General features: G+C 50.8%; 1 protein-coding gene across 1 annotated transcript in view; it reads left to right on the plus strand.

Annotated features, from left to right (window-relative positions):
• Window positions 1-20,995, plus strand: part of nsmfa (NMDA receptor synaptonuclear signaling and neuronal migration factor a) — a 60,324-nt gene extending 39,329 nt beyond the window's left edge. Inside the window, exons 9-16 of the mRNA XM_064972473.1 lie at window positions 9,604-9,731; window positions 10,561-10,644; window positions 10,878-10,911; window positions 11,652-11,722; window positions 11,971-12,050; window positions 14,380-14,482; window positions 16,722-16,797; window positions 19,357-20,995. Coding sequence (XP_064828545.1) covers window positions 9,604-9,731; window positions 10,561-10,644; window positions 10,878-10,911; window positions 11,652-11,722; window positions 11,971-12,050; window positions 14,380-14,482; window positions 16,722-16,797; window positions 19,357-19,454 — 674 coding nt within the window. The 3' untranslated portion in view covers window positions 19,455-20,995. The remainder of the gene's footprint in view (window positions 1-9,603; window positions 9,732-10,560; window positions 10,645-10,877; window positions 10,912-11,651; window positions 11,723-11,970; window positions 12,051-14,379; window positions 14,483-16,721; window positions 16,798-19,356) is intronic.
• The last annotated feature ends 4,669 nt before the right edge of the window (window positions 20,996-25,664 follow it).

Here is a 25,664-nt window from a genome sequence, read left to right on the forward strand (position 1 = left end):
CCTCCCTTCCACTGTCTCTCCCTCCCTTCCACTGTCCCTCCCTCCCTTCCACTCTCTCTCCCTCCCTTCCACTGTCTCGTCCTCCCTTCCACTCTCTCTCCCTCCCTTCCACTCTCTCTCCCTCCCTTCCACTCTCTCTTCCTTCCTTCCACTCTCTCTCCCTCCCTTCCACTCTCTCTTCCTCCCTTCCACTCTCTCTTCCTCCCTTCCACTCTCTCTCCCTCCCTTCCACTCTCTCTCCCTCCCTTCCACTCTCTCTCCCTCCCTTCCACTGTCTCGTCCTCCCTTCCACTGTCTCTCCCTCCCTTCCACTGTCCCTCCCTCCCTTCCACTCTCTCTCCCTCCCTTCCACTGTCTCGTCCTCCCTTCCACTCTCTCTCCCTCCCTTCCACTCTCTCTCCCTCCCTTCCACTCTCTCTTCCTCCCTTCCACTCTCTCTTCCTCCCTTCCACTCTCTCTCCCTCCCTTCCACTCTCTCTTCCTCCCTTCCACTCTCTCTCCCTCCCTTCCACTGTCTCTCCCTCCCTTCCACCTCTCTTCCTCCCTTCCACTGTCTCTCCTCCCTTCCACTCTCTCTTCCTCCCTTCCACTCTCTCTCCTCCCTTCCACTCTCTCTCCCTCCCTTCCACTCTCTCTTCCTCCCCTCCACTCTCTCTTCCTCCCTTCCACTCTCTCTCCCTCCCTTCCACTCTCTCTCTCTCCCTCCCTTCCACTCTCTCTCTCTCCCTCCCTTCCACTCTCTCTCCCTCCCTTCCACTCTCTCTTCCTCCCTTCCACTCTCTCTCCCTCCCTTCCACTCTCTCTCCCTCCCTTCCACTCTCTCTTCCTCCCTTCCACTCTCTCTTCCTCCCTTCCACTCTCTCTCCCCCCCCTTCCACTCTCTCTCCCTCCCCTTCCCCTCCCTTCCTCTCTCTCTCCCTCCCTTCCACTCTCTTCCCTCTCTCTCCCTCCCTTCCACTCTCTTCCTCCCTTCCACTGTCTCTCCCTCCCTTCCACTCTCTCTCCTCCCTTCCACTCTCTCTTCCTCCCTTCCACTCTCTCTTCCTCCCTTCCACTCTCTCTCTCTCCCTCCCTTCCACTCTCTCTTCCTCCCTTCCACTGTCTCTCCCTCCCTTCCACTCTCTCTCCCTCCCTTCCACTCTCTCTTCCTCCCTTCCACTCTCTCTCTCCCTCCTTCCACTCTCTCTCTTCCTCCCTTCCACTCTCTCTCCTCCCTTCCACTCTCCCTCCCTCCCTTCCACTCTCTCTCCCTCCCTTCCACTCTCTCTCCCTCCCTCCCACTCTCTCTTCCTCCCTTCCACTCTCTCTTCCTCCCTTCCACTCTCTCGTCCTCCCTTCCACTGTATCTCCCTCCCTTCCACTCTCCCTCCCTCCCTTCCACTCTCTCTTCCTCCCTTCCACTCTCTCTTCCTCCCTTCCACTGTCTCTCCCTCCCTTCCACTCTCTCTTCCTCCCTTCCACTCTCTCTCCCTCCCTTCCACTCTCTCTTCCTCCCTTCCACTGTCTCTCCCTCCCTTCCACTCTCTCTTCCTCCCTTCCACTCTCTCTCCCTCCCTTCCACTCTCTCTCCCTCCCTTCCACTCTCTCTCTCCCTCCCTTCCATCCTCCCTCTCTCCCTCCCTTCCACTCTCTCTCTCTCCCTCCCTTCCACTCTCTCTCCCTCCCTTCCACTCTCTCCCTCCCTTCCACTCTCTCTCCCTCCCTTCCATCTCTCTCTCCCTCCCTTCCACTCTCTCTCCCTCCCTTCCACTCTCTCTTCCTCCCTTCCACTGTCTCCCTCCCTTCCACTCTCTCTCCCTCCCTTCCACTCTCTCCCTCCCTTCCACTCTCTCCCTCCCTTCCACTCTCTCTTCCTCCCTTCCACTGTCTCTCCCTCCCTTCCACTCTCTCTCCCTCCCTTCCACTCTCTCCCTCCCTTCCACTCTCTCTCCCTCCCTTCCACTCTCTCTCCCTCCCTTCCACTCTCTCTTCCTCCCTTCCACTCTCTCTCCCTCCCTTCCACTCTCTCTCCCTCCCGTCCACTCTCTCCCTCCCTTCCACTCTCTCTTCCTCCCTTCCACTGTCTCTTCCTCCCTTCCACTGTCTCTCCCTCCCTTCCACTCTCTCTCCCTCCCTTCCACTCTCTCCCTCCCTTCCACTCTCTCTCCCTCCCTTCCACTCTCTCTCCCTCCCTTCCACTCTCTCTCCCTCCCTTCCACTCTCTCCCTCCCTCCCTTCCACTGTCTCTCCCTCCCTTCCACTGTCCCTCCCTCCCTTCCACTCTCTCTCCCTCCCTTCCACTCTCTCCCTCCCTCCCTTCCACTGTCTCTCCCTCCCTTCCACTGTCCCTCCCTCCCTTCCACTCTCTCTCCCTCCCTTCCACTGTCTCTCCCTCCCTTCCACTCTCTCTCCCTCCCTTCCACTCTCTCTCCCTCCCTTCCACTCTCTCTTCCTCCCTTCCACTCTCTCTTCCTCCCTTCCACTCTCTCTCCCTCCCTTCCACTCTCTCCCTCCCTTCCACTCTCTCTCCCTCCCTTCCACTCTCTCTCCCTCCCTTCCACTCTCTCTCCCTCCCTTCCACTCTCTCTCCCTCCCTTCCACTCTCTCTTCCTCCCTTCCACTCTCTCTTCCTCCCTTCCACTCTCTCTCCCTCCCTTCCATCCTCTCTCTTCCTCCCTTCCACTCTCTCTTCCTCCCTTCCACTCTCTCTCCCTCCCTTCCACTCTCTCCCTCCCTTCCATCCTCTCTCTTCCTCCCTTCCACTCTCTCTCCCTCCCTTCCATCCTCTCTCTCCCTCCCTTCCACTCTCTCTCCCTCCCTTCCACTCTCTCTCCCTCCCTTCCACTCTCTCTCCCTCCCTTCCACTCTCTCCCTCCCTTCCACTCTCTCCCTCCCTTCCACTCTCTCTCCCTCCCTTCCACTCTCTCTCCCTCCCTTCCACTCTCCCTCCCTCCCTTCCACTCTCTCTCCCTCCCTTCCACTCTCTCTTCCTCCCTTCCACTGTCTCTCCCTCCCTTCCACTCTCTCCTCCCTTCCACTCTCTCTCCATCCCTCCCTTCCACTCTCTCTCTCCCTCCCTTCCACTCTCTCTCCCTCCCTCCCTTCCACTCTCTCCCTCCCTTCCACTCTCTCCCTCCCTTCCACTCTCTCTCCCTCCCTTCCACTCTCTCTCCCTCCCTTCCACTCTCTCTCCCTCCCTTCCACTCTCTCTCCCTCCCTTCCACTCTCTCTCCCTCCCTTCCACTCTCTCTCCCTCCCTTCCACTCTCTTCCTCCCTTCCACTCTCCCTCCCTTCCACTCTCTCTCCCTCCCTTCCACTCTCTCCCTCCCTTCCACTCTCTCTCCTCCCTTCCACTCTCTTCCTCCCTTCCACTGTCTCTCCCTCCCTTCCACTCTCTCCCTCCCTTCCACTCTCTCTCCCTCCCTTCCACTCTCTCTCCCTCCCTTCCACTCTCTCCCTCCCTTCCACTCTCTCTCCCTCCCTTCCACTCTCTCTCCCTCCCGTCCACTCTCTCTCCCTCCCTTCCACTCTCTCTTCCTCCCTTCCACTGTCTCTTCCTCCCTTCCACTGTCTCTCCCTCCCTTCCACTCTCTCTCCCTCCCTTCCACTCTCTCTCCTCCCTTCCACTCTCTCTCTCCCTCCCTCTTCCACTCTCTCTCCCTCCCTTCCACTCTCTCTCCCTCCCTTCCACTCTCTCTCCCTCCCTTCCACTCTCTCTCCCTCCCTTCCACTCTCTCCCTCCCTTCCACTCTCTCCCTCCCTTCCACTCTCTCTCCCTCCCTTCCACTCTCTCTCCCTCCCGTCCACTCTCTCTCCCTCCCGTCCACTCTCTCTCTCCCTCCCTTCCACTCTCTCTCCCTCCCTTCCACTCTCTCTCCCTCCCGTCCACTCTCTCTCTCCCTCCCTTCCACTCTCTCCCTCCTCCCTTCCACTGTCTCTCCCTCCCTTCCACTCTCCCTCCCTCCCTTCCACTCTCTCTCCCTCCCTTCCACTCTCTCTCCCTCCCTTCCACTCTCTCTCCCTCCTCCTTCCACTCTCTCCCTCCCTTCCACTCTCTCTCCCTCCCTTCCACTCTCTCTCCCTCCCTTCCACTCTCTCTCCTCCCTTCCACTCTCTCTCCCTCCCTTCCACTCTCTTCCTCCCTTCCACTCTCCTCCCTCCCTTCCACTCTCTCTCCTCCCTTCCACTCTCTCTCCCTCCCTTCCACTCTCTCTCCCTCCCTTCCACTCTCTCCCTCCCTTCCACTGTCTCTCCCTCCCTTCCACTGTCTCTCCCTCCCTTCCACTCTCTCCCTCCCTTCCACTCTCTCTCCCTCCCTTCCACTCTCTCTCCTCCCTTCCACTCTCTCTCCCTCCCTTCCACTCTCTCTCCCTCCCTTCCACTCTCTCTTCCTCCCTTCCACTCTCTCTCCCTCCCTTCCACTCTCTCTCCCTCCCTTCCACTCTCTCTTCCTCCCTTCCACTCTCTCCCTCCCTTCCACTCTCTCCCTCCCTTCCACTCTCTCTTCCTCCCTTCCACTCTCTCCCTCCCTTCCACTCTCTCTCCCTCCCTTCCACTCTCTCTTCCTCCCTTCCCTTCCCTCCCTTCCTCTCCCTCCCTTCCACTCTCTCTCTCCCTCCCTTCCACTCTCTTCCTCCCTTCCACTCTCTCTCCCTCCCTTCCACTCTCTCTCCCTCCCTTCCACTCTCTCTCTCCCTCCCTTCCACTCTCTCTCCCTCCCTTCCACTCTCTCCCTCCCTCTCTCCTCCCTCCCTTCCACTCTCCCTCCCTCCCTTCCACTCTCTCTCCCTCCCTTCCACTCTCTCTCCCTCCCTTCCACTCTCTCTTCCTCCCTCCCTTCCTCTCCTCCCTTCCACTCCCTCCCTTCCACTCTCTTCCTCCCTTCCACTGTCTCTCCCTCCCTTCCACACTCTCTTCCTCCCTTCCACTCTCTCTCCCTCCCTTCCACTGTCTCTCCCTCCCTTCCACTCTCTTCCTCCCTTCCACTGTCTCTCCCTCCCTTCCACACTCTCTTCCTCCCTTCCACTCTCCCTCCCTCTCTTCCACTCTCTCTCCCTCCCTTCCACTCTCTCTCCCTCCCTTCCACTCTCTCTCCCTCCCTTCCACTCTCTCTCCCTCCCTTCCACTCTCTCCCTCCCTTCCACTCCCTTCCACTCTCTCTCCCTCCCTTCCACTGTCTCTCCCTCCCTTCCACTCTCTCTCCCTCCCTTCCACTGTCTCTCCCTCCCTTCCACTCTCTCTCCCTCCCTTCCACTCTCTCCCTCCCTTCCACTCTCTCTCCCTCCCTTCCACTCTCTCTCCCTCCCTTCCACTCTCCCTCCCTTCCACCCTCTCCCTTCCACTCTCTCTCCCTCCCTTCCACTCTCTCCCTCCCTTCCACTCCTCTCCTCCCTTCCACTCTCCCTCCCTTCCTCCCTCCCTTCCACTCTCTCTCCCTCCCTTCCACTCTCTCTCCCTCCCTTCCACTCTCTCTCCCTCCCTTCCACTGTCTCTCCTCCCTTCCACTGTCTCTCCCTCCCTTCCACTCTCTCCTCCCTTCCACTCTCTCTCCCTCCCTTCCACTGTCTCTCCCTCCCTTCCACTCTCTCTCCCTCCCTTCCACTCTCTCTCCCTCCCTTCCACTGTCTCTCCCTCCCTTCCACTCTCTCTCCTCCCTCCCTTCCACTCTCTCTCCCTCCCTTCCACTGTCTCTCCCTCCCTTCCACTCTCTCTCCTCCCTTCCCTTCCACTCCTCCCTTCTCTCTCCCCTTCCACTGTCTCTCCCTCCCTTCCACTCTCTTCCTCCCTTCCACTGTCTCTCCCTCCCTTCCACTCTCTCCTCCCCTTCCACTGTCTCTCCCCCCCTTCCACTCTCTCTCCCTCCCTTCCACTGTCTCTCCCTCCCTTCCACTCTCCTCCCTCCCTTCCACTCTCTCCCTCCCTTCCACTCTCCCTCCTCCCTTCCACTCTCTCTCCTCCCTTCCACTCTCTCCTCCCTCCACTCCTTCCACTCTCTCTCCTCCCTTCCACTCTCTCCTCCCTTCCACTGTCTCTCCCTCCCTTCCCACTCTCTCCTCCCTTCCACTCTCTCTCTCCCTCCCTTCCACACTCTCTCCCTCCCTTCCACTCTCTCTCCCTCCCTTCCACTCTCTCTCCCTCCCTTCCACTCTCTTCCTCCCTTCCACTGTCTCTCCCTCCCTTCCACTCTCTCTCCCTCCCTTCCACTCTCTCTCCCTCCCTTCCACTCTCTCTCCCTCCCTTCCACTCTCTCTCCCTCCCTTCCACTCTCTCCCTCCCTTCCACTCTCTCTCCCTCCCTTCCACTCTCTCCCTCCCTTCCACTCTCTCTCCTCCCTTCCACTCTCTCCCTCCCTTCCACTCTCTCTCCCTCCCTTCCACTCTCTCTCCCTCCCTTCCACTCTCTCTCCTCCCTTCCACTCTCTCTCCCTCCCTTCCACTCTCTCTCCCTCCCTTCCACTCTCTCTCCCTCCCTTCCACTCCTTCTCTCCCTCCCTTCCACTCTCTCTCCCTCCCTTCCACTCTCCCTTCCTCCCTTCCACTCCCTTCCACTCTCCTCCCTTCCACTCTCTCTCCCTCCCTTCCACTCTCTCCCTCCCTTCCACTCCCCTCCCCACTTCCACTCTCTCTCCCTCCCTTCCACTCTCTCTCCCTCCCTTCCACTCTCTCTCCCTCCCTTCCACTCTCTCTTCCTCCCTTCCACTCTCTCTCCCTTCTCTCCTTCCACTCTCTCTCCCTCCCTTCCACTCTCTCTCCCTCCCTTCCACTCTCCTCCCTCCCTTCCACTCTCTCTCCCTCCCTTCCACTCTCTCTCCCTCCCCCTTCTCTCTTCCCTCCCTTCCACTCTCCTCTCCCTTCCCTCTCCTCCCTCCCTTCCACTCTCTCTCCCTCCCTTCCACTCTCTCTCCTCCCTTCCACTCTCTCTCTCCCTCCCTTCCACTCTCTCTCCCTCCCTTCCACTCTCTCTCCTCCCTTCCACCTTCCCCTCCCTTCCACTCTCCTCCCTCCCTTCCTTCCACTCTCTCTCCCTCCCTTCCACTCTCTCCCTCCCTTCCACTCTCTCTTCCTCCCTTCCACTCTCTCTCCTCCCTTCCACTCTCTCTCCCTCCCTTCCACTCTCTCTCCCTCTCTCCCTCCCTTCCACTCTCTCTCCTCCTTCCACTCTCTCTCCCTCCCTTCCACTCTCTCTTCCCTCCCTTCCACTCTCCTCCCTTCCACTCCCTTCCCTCCCTTCCACTCTCTTCCTCCCTTCCACTCTCCCTCCCTCCCTTCCACTCTCTCTCCCTCCCTTCCACTCTCTCTCCCTCCCTTCCACTCTCTCTCCCTCCCTTCCACTCTCTCTCCCTCCCTTCCACTCTCTCTCCCTCCCTTCCACTCTCTCTCCCTCCCTTCCACTCTCTCTCCCTCCCTTCCACTCTCTCTCTTCCTCCCTTCCACTCTCTCTCCCTCCCTTCCACTGTCTCTCCCTCCCTTCCACTCTCTCTCCCTCCCTTCCACTGTCTCTCCCTCCCTTCCACTCTCCCTCCCTCCCTTCCACTCTCTCTCCCTCCCTTCCACTCTCCCCTCCTTCCACTGTCTCTCCCTCCCTTCCACTCTCTCTCCCTCCCTTCCACTCTCTCTCCCTCCCTTCCCTCTCTCCCTCCCTTCCACTCTCTCTCCCTCCCTTCCACTCTCTCTTCCTCCCTTCCACTCTCTCTCCCTCCCTTCCACTCTCTCTCCCTCCCTTCCCTTCCCCTTCTCTCTTCCTCCCTTCCACTCTCTCCTCCCTCCCTTCCACTGTCTCTCCCTCCCTTCCACTCTCTCTCCCTTCCACTCTCCTCCCTCCCTTCCACTCTCTCTCCTCCCTTCCACTCTCCCTCCTCCCTTCCATCTCTCTTCCTCCCTTCCACTCTCTCTCCCTCCCTTCCACTCTCTCTCCCTCCCTTCCACTCTCTCTCCCTCCCTTCCATCCTTCCACTCCCTTCCACTGTCTCTCCCTCCCTTCCACTCTCTCTTCCTCCCTTCCACTCTCTTCCTCCCTTCCACTCTCTCTCCCTCCCTTCCACTCTCTCTCCCTCCCTTCCACTCTCTCTCCCTCCCTTCTTCCTCTCTCCCTCCCTTCCACTCTCCTCCCTCCCTTCCACTCTCTCTCCCTCCCTTCCACTCTCTCCCTCCCCCTTCCACTCTCTCCCTCCCTTCCACTCTCTCTCCCTCCCTTCCACTCTCTCTCCCTCCTTCCACTCTCTCCCTCCCTTCCACTCTCTCTTCCTCCCTTCCACTCTCTCTCCTCCCTTCCACTCTCTCTCCCTCCCTTCCACTCTCTTCCTCCCTTCCACTCTCTCTCCCTCCCTTCCACTCTCTCTCCCTCCCTTCCACTGTCTCTCCCTCCCTTCCTCTCTCTTCCTCCCTTCCACTCTCTCTCCCTCCCTCCCTCCCTTCCTCTCTCTTCCTCCCTTCCACTCTCTCTCCCTCCCTCCCTTCCACTCTCTCCTCCCTCCCTTCCACTCTCTCTTCCTCCCTTCCACTCTCTCTCCCTCCCTTCCACTCTCTCTCCCTCCCTTCCACTCTCTTCCTCCCTTCCACTCTCTCTCCCTCCCTTCCACTCTCTCCCTCCCTTCCACTGTCTCTCCCTCCCTTCCCTCTCTCTTCCCTCCCTTCCACTCTCTCTCCCTCCTCCCTCCACTCTCTCTTCCTCCCTTCCACTCTCTCCCTCCCTCCCTTCCACTCTCTCTTTCCTCCCTTCCACTCTCTCTTCCTCCCTTCCACTCTCTCTTCCTCCCTTCCACTCTCTCTCCCTCCCTTCCATCTCTCCCTCCCTCCCTTCCACTCTCTCTCCCTCCCTTCCACTCTCTCTTCCTCCCTTCCACTCTCTCTCCCTCCCTTCCATCCTCCCTCCCTCCCGTCCACTCTCTCCCTCCCTCCCTTCCACTCTCTCTCCCTCCCTTCCACTCTCTCTCCCTCCCTTCCACTCTCTCTCCCTCCCTTCCACTCTCCCTCCCTCCCTTCCACTCTCTCCCTCCCTCCCTTCCACTCTCTCTCCCTCCCTTCCACTCTCTCTTCCTCCCTTCCACTGTCTCTCTCTCCCTTCCACTCTCTCTCCCTCCCTTCCACTCTCTCTCCCTCCCTTCCACTCTCTCTTCCTCCCTTCCACTGTCTCTCCCTCCCTTCCACTCTCTCTCCCTCCCTTCCACTCTCTCTCCCTCCCTTCCACTCTCTCTCCCTCCCTTCCACTCTCTCTCCCTCCCTTCCACTCTCTCTTCCTCCCTTCCACTGTCTCTCCCTCCCTTCCATCCTCTCTCCCTCCCTTCCACTCTCCACTCTCTTTCCCTCCCTTCCACTCTCTCTCCCTCCATATGCCTTTCTCTTTATTGCATTGCTTGCTTTCCCTGTGTCCATCTCTTCCCTCCCTCCCTCCCTCCCTCCCTCCCTCCCTCCCTCCCTCCCTCCCTCCCTCCCTCCCTCCCTCCCTCCCTCCCTCCCTCCCTCCCCTCTCTCTGTCTCTCTTGCTCTTCCCTTCCTCTCCCGCCCCACTCTCTTACTCCCTGTCTCCCCTCGTCCCATCTCTCTCCCGTCTCCTCCCTCCTCTCTCCCTCTCTCTTTCTCTCTCTCTTTCTGACGGTGTGCCTGCTCTTTGTGTCGGGGGATCAGGTGGGGACCTGCCTGCCTCGTGTGGGACCCTGGATGAGGGGGAGCGTGAGGAGCTAGACTGGGAGGAGGAGAGGGAGATGGAGAGACTTGCCTGTGAGGGAGATGACTTCATCCCACCCAAAATCATGGTGAGGGACTAGGGTTTGCAAAATTCCGCTGTAGTCTCTCTAGACAGACCACGGTTGCCTTCAACAATGTACCAATGTTCCATCAGTTTGGCAGGGAGGAAAGGGCAGAGTTGGTACGCATGCCGGATATCCGTCCAGAGCACTATCTGCTCATGTCCTGCTGTAAACAATTCCGCTAGCTAGCTAGATGGAGCTCGCAGAGGATATTTTCAATTTGTGTATTTCACAAGTCAGTAGTTTGCGCCATGCCGTTACCACTGACTGGTTGTGGTTATCTGGCACCACATCCGCCTCTGTCCTGTCATTTGTAAGCCCTGTGATTGGGTGGGAGGGTTGTCTGTCTTAAAGGGCTGTCATTTGTAAGCCCTGTGATTGGGTGGGAGGGTTGTCTGTCTTAAAGGGCTGTCATTTGTAAGCCCTGTGATTGGGTGGGAGGGTTGTCTGTCTTAAAGGGCTGTTATTTCCCCAGACTCGTATGTATGTGAACATGTTTACTGAGTTGGAATAGCAAGGTTGTTGTGATTCTTCAACACATGAATGGAAGTTAAGCTCGTGAACAAACAAAAAAAATTACGTACAGAAATAAATGGGCTATTTTTAGATCCTTAACTGACTGAAATAAAGTGGAATTGACTCCAATCCCGTTGAATGGCAGTAAAGAGCCGCAGATACAATGCATCTTGGCTGCTCAGACAAACTCGTATGAATAAGGAATGTTAGGGGCTCAGCAGGCATTGGTTTAGAGACAAAACACAGCAGAGAGAGACAAGTGAACCCTTCTTTCTCTTCCATCTTCTTCTTCTCTATTCTTTCTCCGTCTCTCACTCAGCTGATCTCCTCCAAAGTCCCCAAGGCGGAGTACGTTCCCACCATCATCCGCAGGGATGACCCATCAATTATCCCTATCCTCTATGTGAGTGGATTTATGATCAAGTACACATGTGCATACAACAGCTGGAACAGAGCAGTAGCTAGCCAACTGCTATGCTTTGGTCTTTGACACACACAAACACACACACACACACACGAACACACACACTTGGCACCGTCAACTTGTTCTCTATGTCTGCATGCACATATGATAAATCAATTATCGTGCATAATATTCAGTGATATTGAGTGGATACCATGTCTCTGTGTCTCCAGGACCATGAACATGCTACGTTTGATGATATCCTCGGTAGGTAAACTGCCCTTTATGTGACTGTGTTTTTATTAGTCCCAAATGGCACCTTATTCCCTATGTAGTGCGCTAACTTTGTTATGGGCTCCGGTCAAAGGTAGTGAACTATGTAGGGATTAGTGTTCCATACTGTTTTAACTGTACTCCCTGTCCCTCTCTCCAACCCCTCTCTCTGTCCCTCTCTCCAACCCCTCTCTCTGTCCCTCTCTCCAACCCCTCTCTCTGTCCCTCTCTCCAACCCCCCTCTGTCCTTCTCCAACCCCTCTCTCTGTCCCTCTCTCCAACCCCTCTATCTGTCCCTCTCTCCAACCCCTCTCTCTGTCCCTCTCTCAAACCCCTCTCTCTGTCCCTCTCTCCAACCCCTCTCTCTGTCCCTCTTTCTAACCCCTCTCTCTGTCCCTCTCTCCAACCCCTCTCTCTGTCCCTCTCTCCAACCCCTCTCTCTGTCCCTCTCTCCAACCCCTCTCTCTGTCCCTCTCTCCAACCCCTCTCTCTGTCCCTCTCTCAAACCCCCTCTCTGTCCCTCTCTCCAACCCCTCTCTCTGTCCCTCTCTCCAACCACTCTCTCTGTCCCTCTCTCAAACCCCTCTCTCTGTCCCTCTCTCCAACCCCTCTCTCTTTCTCTCTCTCTAACCCCTCTCTCTTTCTCTCTCTCTAACCCCTCTCTCTTTCTCTCTCTCTCTAACCTCTCTCTCTTTCTCTCTCTCTAACCCCACTCTCTTGCTCTCTCTCCACAGAGGAGATTGAGAAGAAGCTAACAGCCTACAGGAGAGGCAGCAGAATCTGGAGGATGCTCATCTTCTGTCAGGTGAGACAGGGGGAGAGTAGAGCGAGAGAAAGATAGGGGAGAAAGAGAGATGACGATGATTATGAAAGAACAAAAGAAAACCCTTGTTAGGTTGAATGTAAATCCCAGCGGGAAGATAGATAACAATTCAATTAGCGATTTGAAGTGGAGGGGCTAATTGTATGACTACTGTATTTCCTGTGAGTGCCAGGTAGTGGTGTTGGTTTGAATCTTGACTGTGAACTTGAAAAGCTGTGGGTTTGTTATAGGGAGGTCCAGGGCATCTGTACCTGTTGAAGAATAAAGTGGCCACATTCGCCAAGGTGGAGAAAGAAGAGGACATGAGCCAGTTAGTGTCATCCGTCATGCTCTTCATACAGCTGTCATACTCTTCACACAGCTGTCATACTCTTCACACAGCGGTCATACTCTTCATACAGCGGTCAAACTCTTCATACAGCTGTCATACTTTTCACACAGCGGTCATACTCTTCATACAGCTGTCATACTCTTCATACAGCTGTCATACTCTTCATACAGCTGTCATACTCTTCACACAGCTGTCATACTCTTCACACAGCGGTCATACTCTTCACACAGCGGTCATACTCTTCATACAGCGGTCAAACTCTTCATACAGCTGTCATACTCTTCACACAGCTGTCATACTCTTCATACAGCTGTCATACTCTTCACACAGCGGTCATACTCTTCATACAGCGGTCAAACTCTTCATACAGCGGTCAAACGCTTCATACAGCTGTCATACTCTTCACACAGCTGTCATACTTTTCACACAGCGGTCATACTCTTCACACAGCGGTCATACTCTTCATACAGCTGTCATACTCTTCACACAGCTGTCATACTCTTCACACAGCGGTCAAACTCTTCACACAGCGGTCATACTCTTCATACAGCGGTCATACTCTTCACACAGCGGTCATACTCTTCACACAGCGGTCATACTCTTCACACAGCGGTCATACTCTTCACACAGCGGTCATACTCTTCACACAGCGGTCATACTCTTCACACAGCGGTCATACTCTTCACACAGCGGTCATACTCTTCATACAGCGGTCATACTCTTCACACAGCTGTCATACTTTTCACACAGCGGTCATACTCTTCACACAGCGGTCATACTCTTCACACAGCTGTCATACTTTTCACACAGCGGTCATACTCTTCACACAGCGGTCATACTCTTCATACAGCTGTCATACTCTTCACACAGCGGTCAAACTCTTCACACAGCGGTCATACTCTTCATACAGCTGTCATACTCTTCATACAGCGGTCATACTCTTCACACAGCTGTCATACTCTTCATACAGCTGTCATACATACTCTTCACACAGCGGTCATACTCTTCATACAGCGGTCAGCTGTCATTTTCACAGCTGTCAGCAGGTCATACTCTTCATACAGCTGTCATACTCTTCACACAGCTGTCATGCTCTTCACACAGCTGTCATACTCTTCATACAGCTGTCATACTCTTCACACAGCTGTCATACTCTTCATACAGCTGTCATACTCTTCACACAGCTGTCATGCTCTTCACACAGCTGTCATACTCTTCACACAGCTGTCATACTCTTCATACAGCTGTCATACTCTTCACACAGCGGTCATACTTTTCACACAGCGGTCAAACTCTTCATACAGCTGTCATACTCTTCACACAGCTGTCATACTCTTCATACAGCGGTCATACTCTTCACACAGCTGTCATACTCTTCATACAGCGGTCATACTCTTCATACAGCGGTCATACTCTTCACACAGCGGTCATACTCTTCACACAGCGGTCATACTCTTCACACAGCGGCTTCACACAGCGGTCATACTCTTCACACAGCGGTCATACTTCACACAGCTGTCATACTCTTCACACAGCTGTCATACTCTTCACACAGCTGTCATACTCTTCACACAGCTGTCATACAGCTGTCATACTCTTCACACAGCTGTCATACTCTTCACACAGCGGTCATACTCTTCACACAGCGGTCATACTCTTCACACAGCTGTCATACTCTTCACACAGCGGTCATACTCTTCACACAGCGGTCATACTCTTCATACAGCGGTCATACTCTTCACACAGCGGTCATACTCTTCACACAGCTGTCATACTCTTCACACAGCGGTCTTCACACAGCGGTCATACTCTTCACACAGCGGTCATACTCTTCACACAGCGGTCATACTCTTCACACAGCGGTCATACTCTTCACACAGCGGTCATACTCTTCATACAGCGGTCATACTCTTCACACAGCGGTCATACTCTTCACACAGCGGTCATACTCTTCACACAGCGGTCATACTCTTCACACAGCGGTCATACTCTTCACACAGCGGTCATACTCTTCACACAGCGGTCATACTCTTCACACAGCGGTCATGCTCTTCACACAGTACCTGGATGGATCCCAAATGGCACCGTATTGCATTTACAGTGCACAACTTTTGACATTGTGGAACCCTTTTCCATATACAGTGCACTATTTTTTTTACCAGAACCCTAAGGGCCCTGCTCAAAAGTAGTGTACTACATAGGGAATAGGGTGTCATTAGGGACATATACATACAGTACCTGTCTCTCTGTTTGTACTGTTGGAGTAGCAGTATTGTTGTAACTGAACCATGTCGTCCTCCTACAACAGGTTCTGGAGGAGGCTGAGTCGGTTCATGAGCAAAGTGAACCCTGAACCCAACCTCATCCACATTATGGGCTGCTACGTCCTGGGAAACCCCAATGGAGAGAAGGTACACTACTGTTCTCAATGAAGAGGGTAGAGAATCCCTCGTTTTCTTTTCTCTCCCTCTTCTCTCTCTACTCATCTCCCTACTTCTCTCCCTCCTCTCTCTCTACATCTCTCCCTCCTCTCTCTCTACATCTCTCCCTCCTCTCTCTCTACTTCTCTCCCTCCTCTCTCCCTACTTCTCTCCCTCCTCTCTCGACATGTCTCCCTCCTCTCTCTCTACATCTCTCCCTCCTCTCTCTCTACTTGTCTCCCTCCTCTCTCTCTACATCTCTCCCTCCTCTCTCTCTACATCTCTCCCTCCTCTCTCTCTACTTCTCTCTCTCTACTTCTCTCCCTCCTCTCTCTCTACATCTCTCCCTCCTCTCTCTCTACATCTCTCCCTCCTCTCTCTCTACTTCTCTCCCTCCTCTCTCTCTACTTCTCTCCCTCCTCTCTCTCTACATCTCTCCCTCCTCTCTCTCGACATCTCTCCCTCCTCTCTCTCTACATCTCTCCCTCTTCTCTCTCTACTCATCTCCCTACATCTCTCCCTCCTCTCTCTCTACATCTCTCCCTCCTCTCTCTCTATTTATCTCCCTCCTCTCTCTCTACATCTCTCCCTCCTCTCTCTCGACATCTCTCCCTCCTCTCTCTCTACTTCTCTCCCTCCTCTCTCTCTACTTCTCTCCCTCCTCTCTCTCTACTTCTCTCCCTCCTCTCTCTCGACATCTCTCCCTCCTCTCTCTCTACATCTCTCCCTTCTCTCTCTCTACATCTCTCCCTCCTCTCTCTCGACATCTCTCCCTCCTCTCTCTCTACATCTCTCCCTCCTCTCTCTCTATTTATCTCCGTCCTCTCTCTCTACTTCTCTCCCTCCTCTCTCTCGACATCTCTCCCTCCTCTCTCTCTACTTCTCTCCCTCCTCTCTCTACATCTCTCCCTCCTCTCTCTCTACATCTCTCCCTCCTCTCTCTCGACATCTCTCCCTCTCTCTCTCTACATCTCCCTCCTCTCTCTCTACATCTCTCCCTTCTCTCTCTCTACATCTCTCCCTCCTCTCTCTCTACATCTCTCCCTCCTCTCTCTCTACATCTCTCCCTCCTCTCTCTCTACATCTCTCCCTCCTCTCTCTCTACATCTCTCCCTCCTCTCTCTCGACATCTCTCCCTCCTCTCTCTCTACATCTCTCCCTCCTCTCTCTCTACATCTCTCCCTCCTCTCTCTCTACATCTCTCCCTTCTCTCTCTCTACATCTCTCCCTCCTCTCTCTCTACATCTCTCCCTCCTCTCTCTCTACATCTCTCCCTCCTCTCTCTCTACATCTCTCCCTTCTCTCTCTCTACATCTCTCCCTCCTCTCTCTCTACATCTCTCCCTCCTCTCTCTCTACATCTCTCCCTACTCCCAGCATTCTATGTGTATTGGCAGGGTGTATTTACTGGGAGACAGATTGGCAGATCAGAAAAACAGCTAGAAAGGGCTTGCTGCTGAGTGGAGACTGTTGTGCTCGACGAAGAGAAATCAAGCTCGCTTCAATAAAACACTAAAGCAAAGGCTCCCAGAATGAGAGTTGTCAGCCAGAGCTTCTAGAGCCCATTAAATTACAGATGAGTTAATTATTTGATTCTCCACATGGGCACGTCTCCAGTGGTGTGAAAGAAGAGTGTTCCTCAGAGTGTCATCACAGAGTACAGCATCATGTTGTTTATACAGAAGAAGCAAAAGCACAGCAACCGGCAATCACTGGATGCCTTTAAAATGTTTTCTTCTACACACACACACACACACACACACACACACACACACACACACACACACACACACACACACAGTCTCTCTCTCTCTCTCTGTCTCTCTCTCTCTCTCCCTCTCTCTCTCTCCATCTCCCTCCCTCTCCCTCTCTCTCTCCCTCTCCCTCTCCCTCTCCCTCTCTCTCTCTCTCTCTCTCTCTCTCTCCCTCCCTCTCCCTCTCCCTCTCTCTCTCCCTCTCCCTCTCCCTCTCCCTCTCCCTCTCTCTCTCTCTCTCTCTCTCTCTCTCTCTCTCTCTCTCTCTCTCTCTCTCTCTCTCTCTCTCTCTCTCTCTGTCTGTCTCTCTCTGTCTCTCTCTCTCTCTCTCTCTCCCTCCTCATCTTGGATAAATGAGGAGTTTGCCATAGCCTAAAAGCTTGGAGCTGGGTCCTTTTGAGGTCCAAGCCCCCCCGGTGAGGAGGGAGAGCCAGGCTGGAGGATTAATTGGTGTCTGTTCTTATCTTTGGCCAACAGCTGTTCCAGAAGTTGAAGAACCTGATGAGGCCTTACTCCATCGAATTTGAGTCGCCACTGGAGCTGTCTGCGCAGGGTGAGGACTGTCAGCGACATACACTCATACACATACACTTTGGTGTGAGTTAGATATGGTCTGCAAGGCACTGTGGAGAGGGTCAAACAAACCTGCCCAGCTAGCACATTTGGTTCCTTGGCGGTAGCGGGAACGTATGTATTTGGTTTCACATTGGTTGTGGGAATGAAGCCATTTTTTTCAACATTCTGAGAACATAAGGGAACATTTAGCCTGTTATGGGAACATTTATTTTTAGGTTGCAGGGAGGTTCTTTATTAACTCTCTGAGAATGGTAATTTGAAAAGTTCACTGAAGGTAATTATAGGTAATTTAAACATAATTTAAAATGTTCACTGAATGTTTCAATAAGACTTTTAATAATACTGCTACCTTATTTTGGGTTAACTTTGTTTTATTACTTCAAGCACAGGTAGGACACATGGAAACTAATCTTCTGTTCTCTATCTATGGAATTAGTCCACCACCAGGATGGAGCTAGCATTACATTTTTTTTACGAAAGCTGTTACTTTAGCCTATTAAAACAGACCCCAATACAAAGAAAACAAGCACTCGTTAAGATTAGGTGAGGCCAATTACTTTTGTTGATGTTGATAACGGAATGTATATGTTTTTAAACGTTCTTAGAACGTTCTCTGAACGTTACTAAAGTTTTTCTTAATGTTCTCAGAGCAATTTGAAAACATGACTTTAAACAGAACCATGAGGAAACCTGTAGGAAACGTTATGCTGAAGTACTGACATTCCCACAGAAGAACGTTGTTCATTAATGTTCTCTGAAATGATTCCCAGTGTCAAACCAGTTGGAGAACGTTCCTAGAACATTACCAACATTTAAATTAAATGTGCCCATGTTTGAACCTTTAGGAAGCGTTAAAAGTTAAGTGTCAAAGTAATGAAATACCAAGAAACAACGGGATTTTGTTGTCAAGTTCCGGAATGTTTGGAATGTTCCAAATCCAAGCAACTATGCTGTACCATTCCCAGAAAGGTTCTATGCAAATAACCATATGAGAACCACTCTCACCAAGCTCTAAAGGCCATGATACACTGGCAATTTCTTTGAGGCAATATTGCAGAGCAATGTTGCTGGCAACAGAGTGGGGTATGAGACACTGGAGCAATGATGAGCAGTGAGCAACATGGACATGAATAATATATTTCATATGAAGCAGCATATATCAATTTCAAACTCAATTTCCCCATTAATTTACTCATCTCCTATAGCTTGTTGTTGGCTGTTAACGCCCACATCTGAACTGGAATTTATCAGCTAGCAAACAAGCAACAAAGAGGTGTTGCCTGTGCCCTGGTTATCCACTCAAACCTACTGCCAATCCAGACATAAGGATAACTAGATTTAGAAAACATATTACTTGACAATTCTAAGCACGGAAGTGTAAATGGTAAGCTAACCATCTAGTTAAACATACAAAAACAATTTAAAATGAAATCTGCATGGCTAGCTAGATAACGAACTAGCCTGTTTGTCCCATTGACTTATTATGGGTTGCCGTTAGCATGCTAATCGATTAACATGCACACCACCGTGGATATTTTTGTCAGTTAAACATGACAAACTGAACACAGTATGTATGTATTAACGTATCATGATATAATGTTGTAGTGAGAAACATAAGAGACGGTAATGGCCAACATCTCACTCCAACATGGGAGTAGATTTTTTCTCGCTTCAGCTGAAAAATGGTTGCCATGTTTTCCAAAATATTTTGGAACAGCAGACTGATCACATGACCAATATTTGTGCTCTGATTGGACGATTCCTACATATTGCCCACTAGGTGGCGCTGCTGATCAAGATTCCCCAGAAAGTAAAAAGTTGCTCATTTTCAATGTAAAATAGTTGCAGCAAACATTGCCTCTCCAAATTGTCAGTGTATCATGGCCGTTCTCAGAACGTTATGTGCTAGCTGGGTGCTCCCTGACCAGTGAATGACACAGTGTCAACACACAATGCTAGATGGTAGAAGTTGAACCATTCGTTGTAAATTATATTGTTATTGAGAATAACAAGTCAAATGTTAAAGAGATTATTATCACATTTGATATCTGTGTGTAACACATACAGTGTATAAACGGGGCAATCAGCAGTTGCTACATCCATTTTTGGACTTATTAATGAATGATATGTACCCATTGATTTTTGAAGAATATAACTTATAAAATGTCTCATGAGCTTAGTTCAACTGTCATACCCCATCAGAACCCAACATATAAACTAGTTTTACTCCAATGTTTGTAAATAAAGCCACTGTAAGCAGACACTATGTAGCCACAGACATGGTGTGATATCATGCATGGTCAGTCTTTGCATCCATAGCTCCCTCTGTTAATCCGAGATTGGTTGCGTTTCTCCAGCCCCGTTCCCTCAGCTTTTTACCGAAACAGGGGCGGAGAGGACGCTTTGTAAATTGTTTCAGCTGCTGATTGCCGCTTTAAGGTGGAATCGCCTGAGGGCAACATATAAATGAGCAAATTCTTTGTGTTATTAACAAGGTACCCTGAAGTGAACCTCCACTGTACCTTCTTCTATCCAGGAAAAGAGATGATTGAGATGTACTTTGACTTCCGTGTCTTCCGCCTGTGGAAAGCCCGCCAGCACTCCAAACTCCTGGACTACGAGGATCTTTTATGACGGGGCTCCTCGTCACGTCCGTCCTGGAGCATACATGCAGTCTCTACTGGGACAGGAGGACCTACTGAACACCACTGCTCAACTCAACCCTACTGCTCAGCCCCACTGTAACATCTATCACACCTGCTTTCATCCAGGAGAGGACTGGGAGATGGGGGGTGATGAGGAGGAGGACGAAGAGGTGACAGGAGTGATAGAGAGGTCGAGGAGGAGGCGAGGGGTGACATGGCAGCTGTCATGGCGCTGTGTGTGTCACCCATTATTTATTTCAACCCGCCTCTTCACCGCCTTCGCAACCACTAAGGGTCGAGGGTCAAAAAGAGCGACACCCAAGCAGAAGGGATGCGAGAAGGACAACAAGACCTGAAGATGGAGAGAAAGAGTGAACGAGTAGAACGGGAGAGAGATCTTCTGTGCTCTTGCTCTCTCCCTTTATGAAACGAGGAACAAAAACATGTATTATCATGTTTGAGGTGCTCATAGCACTTTAACGGGCAATTGTCTGGTTCTGTTCTGGTTGGACCTCTCAGAGAAATCTGGATTGGAAAAGCAAAATTCAATCCATATGTCGGTGTGTATGTATACAACACATGAATATAGTCTAGCTCATTCTCACTCTGTAAGAATATGATACATTGGTTATGTTTGCTGTTTCTTCGGAATTCTCCTCAATAACTCAGGTTTTAGCCATGAAATCATCTGATCCCCAGATATTGTAATCCTCATTGCCATTGCTTGGGATGAATGTATATATCATTTATCTTCTATCTATTTCAACTGATTCAGCTCCAGAGCCAAAAGTGTAGGGGCGATGTCACAAATACATATGTGTCTGTGCATGTGCGTTCACAGGTCCGTGTGCGTGCGTGCGTTCGTGTGTGTGTGGCTGCGTGCGTGTGCGTTTTCCCTCTCTGATATAGCCATGCTGAACCATTTCACACCACAGAGTGAAGTCACTGGCACACACTTCCAGCAGATGCGTTGTGATGTCAGACCTGGTATCATGGCCAATAGCTCAAGCAAAACCCCTATCAGTGTTACCCGGTGGATCCCTTTCTACTGTCTCCATCGGGGTGATGCCCTTTAAATGGCGCATGTCAATGCCTTCCATCAGTAGCTGTACTCCATCTAGCCTCAAGCCTGTTGGTTGCTCTCACCATCAGCTAGACAGTCCTGGCTCCCCCTCAGGACCCATTCCCCCACCGGGCCTTGGTCCAGTCAGAAAATAGGACCTTAATGAATTGGTTCTGATCTTCATCATTCCAAGCCATTAAGGAGCCATCTGGGGCTCAGCAGAGTTATGTGCTGTAATGTATATGCACCGAGGGGAGAGAGTAGTGTGTGTGTGTGTGTGTGTGTGTGTGTGTGTGTGTGTGTGTGTGTGTGTGTGTGTGTGTGTGTGTGTGTGTGTGTGTGTGTGTGTGTGTGTGTGTGTGTGTGTGTGTGTGTGTGTGTGTGTGTGTGTGTGCGTGCGCGCCCATCAGCATCACACCATAACACTACTGTATCAAGAACACTGGGGGCAGACAGTCAGACGGCCAGTGAACATCTAAAAAGAGAATAACTCCACACAAAGTCAAAGCCACCCTGCTCACACACACAGCATTATTCCCTGCACAGCCCTTCTCTGTCGGCGCCAAGTTAACGCAACATAACACATTTCTCTTCTTTTGTGTGGCTGTTCTGCTGTCCTTTTTCATGTTCTTGAGGGTGAAGAGTTGAGTGGTGGATATCGATGTCATCCCTCAGATAGAGCAAAAGATGCCACCATATGGTCCGCGACGGAGACGCTCTCTCTGTTGGAGTCATGTCACCCAGACTCTGACTCAGCAGAAGTTCTATAGGTCGTGTTCTGTTCTCTGTATCTCATTCTCTCGTCTCGACTCTCATGCGTTGCTGTGTCTAATTGAAGGTGCAAACAGCCATACTGTCTCTCACTCCACCCGTAACTTCTCCTTCATGTGACTTCAACTTCTATGACTGTACTGTTACCTTTTCAATAGAAAGTGTGAGGGAAATAGAAAGTGTGAGGGAAATAGAAAGTGTGAGGGAAATAGAAAGTGTGAGGGAAATAGAAAGTCTTAGGGAAAACATAAAAACGGATTCAAAATAAATATCAAAAAAAAAATGAGGATTTGTTTTAGCTAATCATTTAAGCTATTTGCTTCTTGCCTCTATCAATGCTACTGTATGTGACATGGTATAGAGCACAGAGTAAGACTCCACAAACATATTTCTCCTCCATCTGTGTTTCGTAGCAGCAACGTGGAAGAGATGGGAGGGGTAAGAAAGTTGAGAATGCCCTAAAATGATTGATGTCTCACTCTTTTTGAAACTTAATGTGCAGCGACTCGTTGTACTGTACTGTACGCTTCAGAGTTCGAGGCACTGAGGGAAAACGAAACAAAAATGTTTGTTTTCTTTCACGTCTCATAGGAACTCAGACAGACGAAGATGCTATTTCTTATGCCTGCCTTGTAGACATGGGCTTTGGTCAGAAGGAATGCACTATATAGGAAAGAGTGTGACATTTGGGACGAAGCCCAGTAGGTGTGCTCTTCAGCCACATCTTCCCTCCTCCCTCCCCTGCCCCCACTCAGAGATGGCCGGTGGCTGGCTCAGCTGGAAGATGATTGGCTTAGTTAGAGGAGGATAGCTTGATGACACACTGAGGAGGCATACAGCCCGCCCAACTGGTGGATTATGGCCGCGTTACTGGCTGACCACATTGAAGACACACCCATGTCAAATCTCGCAACACCTGGATAGGTGTTTAACAAATCAGCAAACAACATCATATGATACAGCAGCAATCTGATGCCCGACTGTACGGTCGATGGCCTGGCACACAACCATTGGTTGATGCAACGCAATGTCTGCAATGTCTTCGGCCTGGAACGTGACAATTATGTTTTGGGGAGGGGAAGGAAAACCCCATGATTGACGTTTAGTTCCATTAAGAAATCCACAGCCTTTTGTATGTCTGTTTTACTATATAGCAAGTAGTCTCAACTGAATTATAATCTATGAGTCATTTAAGATAATGTGACAATTTGTTTATTTTGAAGCATTGACTCTCAATGCATTTTATGAGGTAGATCAATGTAGATATCAATGTAGATATCAACAATAAAATACACACTGTATATCTCTACTGGTGATAAATGATTTGAAATGATCGACATCGAAAATATGTGAATAGAGCCTTTCATTGTACTTTACCCTCTTGGTATTGGGAAGGAGAAAATGCCTTTTTGAGTAAAGTTGGGTGTTAAGTATACTGAGAGAAACGATGTACACAACTGACATTGTCTTGTACATAATGGGTTTTAAAGCATATTTTCCAGTAAAATGTTCTGTTGAAATTGAAACCGGTGTGCCTGTTTTTTTTCTTTCAATCGTGTCTTGTCACTTCATTAAAGCGAGTATTAACGGCGTTGTGCTAAAGAGCCATATTTCAGAGTGCTGAATGTTATTTTTCATTATTTTATTTCACCTTTATTTAACCAGGTGGGTTAGTTGAGAACACCTTTATTTAACCAGGTAGGCTAGTTGAGAACACCTTTATTTAACCAGGTGGGCTAGTTGAGAACACCTTTATTTAACCAGGTGGGCTAGTTGAGAACACCTTTATTTAACCAGGTAGGCTAGTTGAGAACACCTTTATTTAACCAGGTGGGCTAGTTGAGAACACCTTTATTTAACCAGGTGGGCCAGTTGAGAACACCTTTATTTAACCAGGTGGGCTAGTTGAGAACACCTTTATTTAACCAGGTAGGCTAGTTGAGAACACCTTTATTTAACCAGGTAGGCTAGTTGAGAACAAGTTCTCATTTGCAACTGCGACCTGGCCAAGATAAAGCAAAGTAGTTCGACACATACAACAACACAGAGTTACACATGGAGTAAACATACAATCAAAAATACAGTAGAAAAATCTATATAAAGCATGTGCAAATGAGGTAGGATAAGAGAGGTAAGGCAATAAATAGGCTATGGTGGCGAAGTAATTACAATGTAGCAATTAAACACTGGAATGGTAGATGTATAGAAGATTAATGTGCGAGTAGAGATACTGGGGTGCAAAGGAGAAAGATAAATAAATAAATACAGTATGGGGATGAGGTAGATTGGATGGGCTAATTACAGATGAGCTATGTACAGGTGCAGTGATCTGTGAGCTGCTCTGACAGCTGGTGCTTAAAGCTAGTGAGGTAAGAGTCTCCAGCTTTAGAGTTTTTTTTGCAGTTCATTCCAGTCATTGGCAGCAGAGAACTGGAAGGAGAGGCAGCCAAAGGAGGAATTGACTTTGGGGGTGACCAGTGAGATATACCTGCTGAAGCGCGTGCTACGGGTGGGTGCTGCTATGGTGACCAGTGAGCTGAGATAAGGCGGGACTTTACCTAGCAGAGACTTGTAGATGACCTGGAGCCAGTGGGTTTGGCGACGAGTATGAAAAGATAGCCAGCCAACAAGAGCATACAGGTCGCAGTGGTTGGTAGTATGTGGGGCTTTGGTGACAAAACGGATGGCACTGTGATAGACTGCATTCAATTTGTTGAGTAGAGTGTTGGAGGCTAATCTCAAACGATACGAAAGAGAGGTTGAACAGGCTAGTAATAGGGGTTGCAATAATTTCAGCAGACAATTTTAAAAAAAGAGGGTCCAAATTGTCTAGCCCGGCTGATTTGTAGGGGTCCAGGTTTTGCAGTTCTTTAAGAACATCAGCTATCTGGATTTGGGTGAAGCTTGAGCGAGTTTGAGTGCAGGGCTGTTGACCGGGGTAAGGGTAGCCAAGTGGAAAGCATGGCCAGCCATAGAAAAATGCTTATTGAAATTCTCAATTATAGTGGATTTATCGGTGGTGACAGTGTTTCCTAGCCTCAGTGCAGTGGGCAGCTGGGAGCAGGTTATTCTCGATGGACTTTACTCGACTTTCCCAGAACTTTTTTGAGTTTGTGCTACAGGATGCAAATTTATCCTTAGCTTTCCTAACTGCCTGTGTATATTTGTTCCTGACTTCCCTGAAAAGTTGCATATCACGGGGGCTATTCGATGCTAATGCAGAACGCCACAGGATGTTTTTGTGCTGGTCAAGGGCAGTCAGGTCTGGAGAGAACCAAGGACCATATCTGTTCCTGGTTCTAAAATTTTTGAAAGGGGCATGCTTATTTAAGATGGTGAGGAAGGCATTATTAAAGAATAACCAGGCATCCTCTACTGATGGGATGAGGTCAATATCCTTCGAGGATACCCGGGCCAGGTCGATTAGGAAAGCCTGCACGCTGAAGTGTTTAGGGAGCGTTTGATAGTGATGAGGGGTGGTTGTTTGAACGCAGACCCGTTACGGATGCAGGCAATGAGGCAGTGATTGCTGAGATCTTGGTTGAAAACAGCAGAGGTGTAATTGGAGAGCAGGATAGGATAATATCATTGAGGGTGCCCGTGTTTACGGATTTGGGGTTGTACCTGGTGGGTTCTTAGATTGTAGGATGGCCGGGGTGTTAAGCATGTCCCAGTTTAGATCACCTAGCAGCACTAGCTCTGAAGATAGATGAGGGGCAATCAGTTCACATATGGTGTCCAGAGCACAGCTGGGGGCAAAGGGTGGTCTATAGCAAGTGGCAACGGTGAGAGACTTGTTTCTGGAAAGGTGGATTTTTAAAAGTATAAGCTCGAATTGTTTGGGCACAGACCTGGATAGTAAGACAGAACTCTGCAAGCTATCTCTGCAGTAGATTGCAACACCACCCCTTTTGGCAGTTTTATCTTGTCGGAAAGTGTTATAGTTAGGGATGGAAATGTCAGGGTTTTTGGTGGGCAAGGATTCAGACACGGCTAGGACATCCAGGTTGCCAGAGTGTGCTAAAGCAGTGAATAAAACAAACTTAGGGAGGAGGCTTCTAATGTTAACACAAATAAAATCAAGGCTTTTACGGTTACAGAAGTCAGCAAATGATAGCGCCTGGGGAATGGGAGTGGAATTAGGCAATGCAGGGCCTGGAATAACCTCCACATCACCAGAGGAACAGAGGAGGAGTAGGATAAGGGTAAAGGCTAAAATAACTGAGGCATGCGTAGCCGAGTGATCATAGTGAGTGGCCTCAGTCAGCTTGCGGGCCGGGGATAGCAAGCTAACAGAAGGGCCTTGGAGGGACGTTGCGATGGAAGAAAGTCTGTTGTGGCCCCCTCGTGCTGTTACGTCGTCAG

Source organism: Oncorhynchus masou, chromosome 8 (assembly GCF_036934945.1).
Source record: "Oncorhynchus masou masou isolate Uvic2021 chromosome 8, UVic_Omas_1.1, whole genome shotgun sequence".
Lineage (NCBI taxonomy): Eukaryota > Metazoa > Chordata > Actinopteri > Salmoniformes > Salmonidae > Oncorhynchus > Oncorhynchus masou.